The 9,786-nt window shown below is 37.4% G+C and overlaps 1 protein-coding gene and 1 pseudogene across 1 annotated transcript; one reads left to right on the top strand and one right to left on the bottom strand.

Annotated features, from left to right (window-relative positions):
* Positions 1–3,989: 3,989 nt before the first annotated feature.
* Positions 3,990–4,108, bottom strand: LOC122065485 (annotated as a pseudogene).
* Positions 4,109–5,564: 1,456 nt separating this feature from the next.
* LOC122065475 (glycine-rich cell wall structural protein 1-like) lies at positions 5,565–6,662 on the top strand. Its single transcript, XM_042629283.1, has 2 exons — positions 5,565–6,108; positions 6,490–6,662. Exons 1-2 carry the CDS (start codon positions 5,565–5,567, stop codon positions 6,660–6,662), a joined length of 717 nt encoding a protein of 238 aa, XP_042485217.1.
* The last annotated feature ends 3,124 nt before the right edge of the window (positions 6,663–9,786 follow it).

The following is a 9,786-nucleotide window of genomic DNA, read 5'->3' as shown; positions in this document are numbered from 1 at the left end:
AATATTTGGAGGACAATTTCCCTTTACTCACAGCGAGAGATATTTCTTCATTGTGGCCATTAAATGGCATCATCGACCTTTAATCCTATCGGGGTGTATTATGATTGTTAGATTATGGATGGGTGTTTCCTTAACTCACATTGGAGAGTGCCATCATTAAATTTGGGTTACATTAATTGAAGATATATATAAATATATATAAGGGTGAATAAATAATTTATTAAATAAATTCCAGAGCGGCAAACCAAAAGAAAACATGGACAAAATAAAAAATAAAAAATAAAAAAAATCTAAAACAACCAAAAAATGAGAAAGATACGTCAAAATCCAATGGGGGATAAAACATTACCAAAAGAGGGATAAATACAACAAAACTATAGGGGAGGAGAAAACAAAGCCAAAATGGAAACATCAAAATTAACTGGGGGAGCAATGAGGTATTCCTTCATCGTGAATATTGAAGGAGATGGGATGGGGATCACAACGAGGGGGAGGGCATCTTCAACCTTTCATCATAGGGGGAGTAACTGTGGCTGTCAGGTCGTGGGTGTTTCCTTCACCCAGATTGGAGGAAAATTTTCTCCAATTTTTTCTTGGTCAACTTCAAAGTTATAATATATTATTTAGTGATAAGGGAAATTCAGCGCATTTATACCTTGGTCTCGAATTATTCATGAACCTTGGTCATACTTCGAGTAGTTGCCTCATTTATTATTATTTTCTTATGTATATTTTTATTTGTATTTAATTTTTCAATGATTCCCATTGAATTGTTTTGAGTTCAGTTTTTTCACTTCTTGGATTTTTCTAACTCGTTAAATTTCTAAAATGCCATATGAATATTCTAGATGGGCCTGAAAATGGATCACGTGTAGAAAATAGTGATGAAACATTTTCATCACATTTGGGACCTACCTAAGTTTTTAGGTTCCAACAATCATGGGCTTATAGGTAAGGAAAGAGTTAACTTGTTTTCATGATGTATATTCAAGTAGCTTGGATGGTGGATTAAAAATAGGAACTAGTTTTCCTTGATTACCCATCATGACGGAGGAATCCCCTCATCATACTCATCATAGTCCCATCTGATTAATTGAAACAGGGAAGGAATAGAGGGTGGGAGTTTTTGATGATACAAGATTTTAACATCCAAGTAAAATCACAAGCGGTGAAAGAATTCTTCTTTTTTACAAAGATGAAGGAAAAATTTGTCCATAAAAATATTAATAAATAAATAAATAAAGGGAGGGAAGGAGAGAAATCTTCCTGCTCGTGTGGCCCATGAATTCAGACACAAAGGCGTTTGAAATTACTGTTCTACACTTTTTAAGATTAAAAAAAAAAAAATCAATTCATGTTGATGTCCTTAAGAACTCTCATTGACTCCTACACTGGTAAAGGGGCCATGTGACCAGAAAGTGAAATCTTGTCCCGAAAAATATAAAGAAGGCTGGTACGTCCTATGGAGACAATTTTTGGCTAGGAACCAACCCTGCATTTACTTCAATTCATGTTGTTTACGTTGCAAATTAATTTGGAGAAGAAATTCAACATATATGATCACTTACAATGTTTTAAAAATAAATTAAGGGAAAATGATTGTGCCCAGTCATGCACCCTTACTCCCAAACACAGTGGGTGGTCGTAAGTATTTGTACTATCATTGGCCCGTGCACTAGCACAAGAGCCACATGACCAAACAACGATCTTTTGCACATAAATTAATTTTCAAAACTCTAAAAAACACATAAATTAACAAAAATAAAAAAAAATAAGAGATATGAAAATCAAGACTTGTAGTTGATCCACCATTTTAAGTTAATTTCTTGATTTAGTTGTCCATGGGACACATTAATAGGATTTTTGAAATGTATAATGAGGGGACACAACACATATCAGCCCATTAAACTTCATCTTATGCCTCCCCTGTCCCACATTCTCCTAATGACTCTTTTTCTTTCTATTTAATGGGAACATTATTACCAAAAGAAGAAATTTTATGGGAAAGATTATACCACTATCTCAACTGCGACCCTTTATTAGATTGATTAAAAAAAAAAACTTGCTTATGCTCTTGTTCCTCTACTCGATAACTAGAGTGTGAGATTTGAGTGCTTAATTGATGGTGCCTAATTAGTTCTTCATGATAAACAAGGTTGTAGTACATAATTAATTGATACATAGTTTTTTTTTTTTTTTGTTAAAAATAATTAACATATCTGTCACTACTACATTTGATTAATGTGTAAGTTGAGATTTGGCGCTAGAAAATAACCTCTAGGCTCTGATATTTTTCCCAATATCTAATGGTGGAGAAAGGATTCTCTAAACCAACAGCATTCTTCATGCCTTCTGACAATAATATTTTCATAAAAAGAAAGCTATCCATTTGCGTGTGTCTATGCCTGGACACAGTGGGATCAAAAAGACTGCACTGCCCTCCACACCATGCGTTGAAGATGTCTCCACATGACCTCCCATTGTTCTGCACACAGGTGCAGTGGACATGCAAGCCGATAGCATTCTCTTACCCTAATATTTTTTTTTATTTATATTTTATAAGAGATAAAAAGGAGAGGGAGGGTTTTGATTCTACAACGGTAGTGTAAGAAAGAATTTTAACATAAAACCAATGAGGGGTTAAAAATGATATTATCCATATAGAGTCATGTAATCAGAATAAGAGAGAGAATATCAGTGTAGACTCCATTATTTATTATGTGAGAAAAGTATAAAATAATTTGTACAAAAGCAATGTTGCAATCTTTTTTTCAAAAAATAAATCTTATTTAAAAAATTTTAGAAAATATCTTAGGTTCAAAAACTGTTTATTATGTGATTGAAGGTGACCTAAGCTCATCAAAGGTTGATGCCAGACATGATTCCCATAGTTGTCACTGGTGGACTGGAATCCACTTCCACATATATTCCACCATTTAGAAAATTTCACATTAATTAATTCACTTATGTGATGCTAATGTGGCTAAATGATAACCCCCTTTATTTTTTCCTTTGTAAATGATCAAATCCTTGTTGATAGTCCATATAAAGTCAAAAATGAGGGGTTCAAAAATTATATTATCCATATAGAGTCATGTAATCAGAATAAGAGAGAGAATATCAATGTAGGCTCCATTATTTATTATGTGAGAAAGGTATAAAATAATTTGTACAAAAGCAATGTAGCAATCTTTTTTTCAAAAAATAAATCTTATTTAAAAAATTTTAGAAAAAATTTTAGAAAATATCTTAGGTTCAAAAACTGTTTATTATGTGATTGAAGGTGACCTAAGCTCATCAAAGGTTGATGCCAGACATGATTCCCATAGTTGTCACTGGTGGACTGGAATCCACTTCCACATATATTCCACCATTTAGAAAATTTCACATTAATTAAGTCACTTATGTGATGCTAATGTGGCCAAATGATAACCCCCTTTATTTTTTCCTTTCTAAATGACCAAATCCTTGTTGATAGCCCCACCGTTCAGTGCTGTTCACATGCCGAGTCCCACGAAGGGAGCATATATATCTCCTGTTGCTGATGATACTTCCAAGTTTCAAACTAGTTTTTAACTAGGGACCATTAAAATTATTCTGTCATGTTATGGGTATTAATATTTAAGTAAATAGGTATAAAATAAATGAGGGGCAGGAGAACATTACTCGTTGGTGCATATACATTTCAATAGACTCGATCAATAGGAGGCAGTGTACAAACATCTTTAGAGTGGGGTAATATAGTCTTTTTGCACCTTCTAGACACACACTTGCAGATAGCATTCTTTTTCCCATAAAATGAAATCAAATTAATCTAAAATTAGTTAATACTTAAACACAATAAAAGTATTTCGGCTTCAGAATTACCATATCCCTTTTCACCAAACACAACTAATAAGTGGGTGATGAAGCAAGTTCCTTCCTTGATAGCTGTCCATTTAAACTTTTCTGTTATTTATTTATTTATTAATTTTGATAAATTTTTTGTAGGGGTGCAACATGAGGACTTTCCGGAAGATCACCCATCGTAATACTGCTCTCGCTCAAAAACACTTAACTATAGAGTTCTGATGGAATCTAGTGCATTAATGCAAATATGATCACACCATATACAGTTAAACTTTTTGTTGTTCGTAATAATGTTTTTTTCTATTTACTTCCTGTAATTTCTAGAAATTACATTATTTTGATGACAATCATGTATAAAGATTCTCTTCCAGTTTCAGAAAATTCCTCCAAGGTAGGTTCTGTAATAGCTTTATCACAACCACAGTGGGCATGAAAGCATAATAGCGAAGAGGATTCTCCAGTTTCCATTATTAAATTCCTTGTTACAACTAAAAAGTTAATCGTGAAAACTCAACAGACTACAAAAATTTAGGAAGGGAAGCATGTTGGGATATGATAGATGCTCAACACTAACAAAAGCTTCTCGCTTATCATGTGTACGCGATATAAGATTCTCTTTTTGGTGGGTTGATATAATCCTTGATTTGTTTTCATAAAATCGGATTACTGAAGTATAAAGTTGTTGGAGCAAGTTAAGTGCAATAGCGAAAAGTGATCCCATAGTAGGATATTAGACTTTATTTAACATACTTTAATCATTATGAATATAATGCTTATGTGTAGATCTAAATCTAATCTCTTTCAATGATAAAAGAGATTTTGTTTTCTATTGCAAGATTGTTCATTACCCTCACTCTATATATTATCGACATTGACCCATTAAATATACAATGAATAAACCCTATGTTCGAAAAGAAGAAAAAAAATAAACAAGACCAATGGCCATCAAACAAGAGGAGACCGGTTGTTGAGGTAATACTCTTCTTCTACCATCGATTCAGGTATACCTCAACACACGTCACTGTTGAATTGCATGTTCATATGAATCTCTATGTTTATATTAAATGCACGTATTCTATGATATGAATTACTAAAAATTCCCTGCATACTTTTACTATCCGATTTCATTCTTTTTTTTTCTCTCAAAAAGATCATTTATATTAAGAAAAGAAGAGAAAAAAAGAGACAATAATGAGACGCTCCAACAATGCTAAAGAGCCACAATGGTAAAACAAAAGAAAAACAAAGAGAAGGAGAAGGCCAACAAAGGAACAACCAAGGGACGACCAACCACTCCACCATGGAATGGTCGTATCTGTACTCTTACAAGCTTTTAAATTTAATTTCTAATTCTTTATATGTATTATTGGGATAGAGAAGCCTCACTAGGGTTGACCATCCAGATTACGTGACACTTCTTTTGGCACCTTTTTCACTTTAGAGTGGGGGGACCCTTGGGCCTTTTCCTCAAGAACACATGTTTTGTATTTCCATTCTAGCCATTCTTGTCAAAATTACGAACATGCATCGCACACCTAATTCTAATTTGCTTAAATCATTGTTAGGTGCCAAGCGAATGGCTATATAAGGAGTAAGGAGTAGAGCTTGACTCCAGATGCAGTTGTAGGGCAGGACGGCAAGCTCGCATATTGAGCGAGCTTCAGAATTAAATCCTGCCGCCCCTGCTTCACGTACTGCCACTGCACGATTCCCAAATGGGGGTCTCTGCAAAACAAGAATGGGTGTCTCTCTTGTTGTTCTGGCTCAGCATTGCTTTCAGCTTGTTAGTCGTTAGTCATTCGGACGGTGAGACTGATCAGAAGCCCTTCATGAGTGATTATTGTCTACTCAGGGGATGGCGGGTATGCGGACGAGGCCTAAGTGGTGGTGGTGGTGACTTTGGAGGTGGAGGAGGTGGCGGTCGTGGTAGTGGAGGTGGAGGTTCTGGGCATGGAGATGGTTTTGGAGCTGGAGTTGGTGTAGGAGGTAGCGGTTCCAGCGGAGGAGGTGGTGGTGGTGGTGAAGAAGGTGGTGACAGTGGGGGTGCAGGAGGAGGAGGAGGTGGTGGTGGTGGTGAAGGTGCAGGAGAAGGTGGTTCTGGCCACGGGGAAGGATTTGGAGCTGGAGCTGGTGCTGGTGTTGGGGGTGGAGCTGGAAACATAGGAGGTGGTGGAGGTTATGGTGGCGGCGGTGGTGGAGGTTACGGTGCAGGTCAAGGGTTTGGTCACGGTAGTGGGTACGGTGCCGGTGGTGGTGAAGGTAGTGGAGGCGAGGCTAGTGGTAGCGGTGGTGGAGGAGGAGGTGGAGAAGGTGATGGTGGGGGTGGGGGTAGGGGTAGGGGTGAAGGGTACGGTCGTGGTGGAGGATATGGTGTGGGAGTCGGTGGTGGTGGAGTTGACGTGGGAGGTGGTGGAGGGTTTGGTGAGGGTGGAGGTGGCGGTGGCGGTGCGGGTGTAGGTGGAGGATCTGGTCACGGAGCTGGCTCTGGAATCGGCGTAGGAGGAGGAGGAGCAGGTGGTGGTGGTGATAGTGGAGGAGGAGGAGGCGGAGGAGGAGGCGGGGGCGGAGGTGGAGGAAGTGGTGGTGGTGAAGGGTCGGGTCATGGTGAGGGATATGGAGGAGGTGGGGGAAGCGGTGCAGGTGGAGGAGCTGGTGGCGTTAATGGAGCTGGCAATGGAATTGGTGGAGGCTTTGGTATTGGAATGGGGTTCGGTATAGGGATGGGTGGTGGTTTTGGTGTTGGATTTCGCAATGGCGGTGGCCTCGGTGCTGCTTCTGCAGCTGCTGCTCTTGGTGGTGGTGGAAAACCTTGAAAGCTTCAAGCCACTTTATTCTTTACTGCAACAGCACAACGGTGGCAAAACAACCTTTTGCTTCATCTTAATTATGCTTAGCTCTAGTTACAAACTGCTACCCCTAAGAGCTGTTAATTACCTCAATAAATTCTAATTCTTTCCTTTATTATGTCTCTCTTTTTAGGGTGTTTTCAATATGTTCCCTGTTTTTGCTAGAATGAAGGAAGAACTTTATTAACAAAAACAGAAGGAAAGGATACAAAATTAGGCCAAAGGCCCAAAAATTAAAATTGCAAACAGACTATATCTGCATGGCCATCAGGAGAGAACTCTTAGCTAAATCTGCACCCTGATCTCACTTGAGCATCCCCCTGCCGATGATTGGGAAAGAGAAAACAGTGGGGATTTTCCAAGCATAAGAACTTTTTGACGTTGCACCATGTTTTGCGAAGTTATCCGCCATTGTATTTCGCTTCATGAAAACAATGAGAGATAGAAAGTAATTCCATCCAGATATCCCTTAGAGCACAGTCACTTTTGTGCAAAGCACCAAGGGATGATTGATTCTTTTTTGAAACATTGAACAACCGATAGAGAATCGCATTCCACCCATACTCGATTCAAGTCCATACTCATCACTATCTTGATCCTTTCAAAAAACGCTAAAAAATCTCTGTAATTTGAGACCTTCTGGTGAACATGGGTTTTTTACGCATCACAGCTTACCAATTACGCTAGGCAATTGTTGTTGAGAGGAGGGTTTAATACTTAATGATAAACAGCCTTAATTTCTGAGATAATCAGCTCATGGACAAATCTCACTTGAACCAGAGACAGCAACGAAAAATCTTAGATATCATTTATTTATAATAGATTTCACCACCATACTCCACCCTCATAATGTGTATTCAAACCTTCTTTGGTTCCTCTTCAACCAAATCTTGCACGGTATTAATACAAAGAAGGCCAATCAGGTCTTTTTAAAAAGATACACCGGTAATTTGTTTTTCCACCAAGAAAATAGGTGCCTTCATTTGAGTACAAACATTTTGCAACACAGTCGAGTTCCCGTAATCATACGTAAGTAGCTTCTTCCTTCAACCTCCTTCAAATGATTAAAACTTGAAACCTGGGATAAAGGAACTTGCACATTTGATAACAGTCGAAACACTAAATAAATATCAGAGTGGAAATATCACTCCCTTCCCTTGAACTATATATGGCGAAATATCAATTTGTCATTGCACTTTTTAAAAAATATCACTCACTTCCCTCTAGACACAGATTCTATCTAACTTCCCCCAAACGTTTGAAATGGTTGTTAAATCAGCTAGATTTTTTTCATAATACATAAACTACCCTTACACATGTAAAATACCCATTATACCCTCTATGAACTAAACACCCCCCTTCCCATCCAATTTCACAATTCTTTGTCACTACGACGCCTGGCTTGGCACTTTGTATTGATCTGATTATCTTACCTTTCATAAGTATGATCTCTCTTTCTAGTTCTCAAGATTGTTCATTTTATTTTGGATTTTATCTTCCTTATCTTCTTATTTCTTTCTTTTCTGCTATTTTGAATTGTTACACTCTTCTGTCCTCTTTATTATTACCACCAGAGGCATCCTGTGAATACGTTGCTTCTTGGATTGTTACCGTGACACTTGCGTTCGCCGTTGGATTGAAGAAATATAAACTTTTTTTCATTTTTTTTTGGAATCTGCTGTGTGTTTGGGCCTTGGGGTAATTATCTGAAATCCCCTTAGTAGTTTAAGTTAGAGAGGGACATGAACCCTCCAAATTTATGTTTTCTTTCATGTTAGGGAAAGTATAATTCGTCATATTTCTTTGATCTTTATCGAAGCTTCATGGAACGCAAAAGGAGATGTAGAGAGAAAGAGGGCTGGCCAGTAAAGAGCATGTTTTGATCGGCAAGTACGGAGAAGAGGGGTTTAGTTCATAGAGGGTATCTAATGGGTATTTTACATTTATGAGGATAGTTTAGGTATTAAGAAAAAATCCTGGCTGACTTAGTCATTTCAAATTGTTGGGGATGTTATAGAATCTTTATGTTTAAAGGGAGGTGAGTGATAATTTTCAAAAAGTGTAGGAGCAAGTTGATATTTCGCCATAATTCAAGAGAAGGGAGTGATATTTCCTCAATATTATAATATTACTTATCAATACATATGTTCCGAGACAATGAGAAAGAGTGGGACAATGATTGAAATGAGAGATGTAAATTTTTTATCCTTGCGTTTTCTATCGCTTATCCCTTCATTCTCTCATCTCTAGTCACCTTTTTGTTTTTGTCAAATTTGATAGACTACCACATTATTTTCAATGGTGAAATTTACAGATTTTTTAGCTGATTGCTCTGTGGGGGATGTGGAATTATTCTACAGTCTGATGGAAAATTTTTAGGAGCAAATTAAGTCGAATCGATTAGTAATCAATTTCGATTTGGGACTGGAATCACAAAAGCATCAATTCGGCTAGTAAGAATCGTTCTCGGATGTATCATGTTTTCGGTGTTGTTAACACCCCCACCACCCCCACTCCCAAAAAAAAAAAATTCGATGTATCCCCTTTCAGTAGTGTTTTGATTGGGTTTGAGTTGGGAATCTTCCCTGAGCCATCTGTCACTATGTCTTGTAGTTTGTCTCTATTTCTCCTTTGAATGTATTTTGTTCCCCCCAAAACAATGAAATGTATTTTTTTATGGGGTCTAAATATCTTGGAATTTTTACCGGGGGACCAATTTCCACAAAACCTAAAAGAAGCAACCCGAATAACAAAGGTAGCCTTTACCCAAAAAAAAATCTTCATAATTAAGGTGGATCTAGAGTTATTCTTCATTTTGACAAAGAATTAAAGACAAATCTTGTTGTGACAATTTTGAAAAGTTGGATTTCAATTTAATAATTCATCATATCTGCGGTAGGAGAGGAATAAAAGAAGATAATCTCCTTCGACACGTTCTATTGAACATATCTAGAATACCATTACATTTTGAGGTGAGAAACAAAATCTTTCATAATTGTGTTGTATGCCCTAATTCAACTAAAGGCATGCATCTTACTAATGCTTAGGATTTCCCTTTGATTTCTCCCCTAACCCACCCCCCACCCCCCAC

This window comes from Macadamia integrifolia, unplaced genomic scaffold (genome assembly GCF_013358625.1).
Source record: "Macadamia integrifolia cultivar HAES 741 unplaced genomic scaffold, SCU_Mint_v3 scaffold2031, whole genome shotgun sequence".
Taxonomy (NCBI): Eukaryota; Viridiplantae; Streptophyta; class Magnoliopsida; order Proteales; family Proteaceae; genus Macadamia; species Macadamia integrifolia.
Note: the sequence above shows the minus strand (reverse complement) of the source record. Positions and strands in the feature narration are given on the sequence as shown.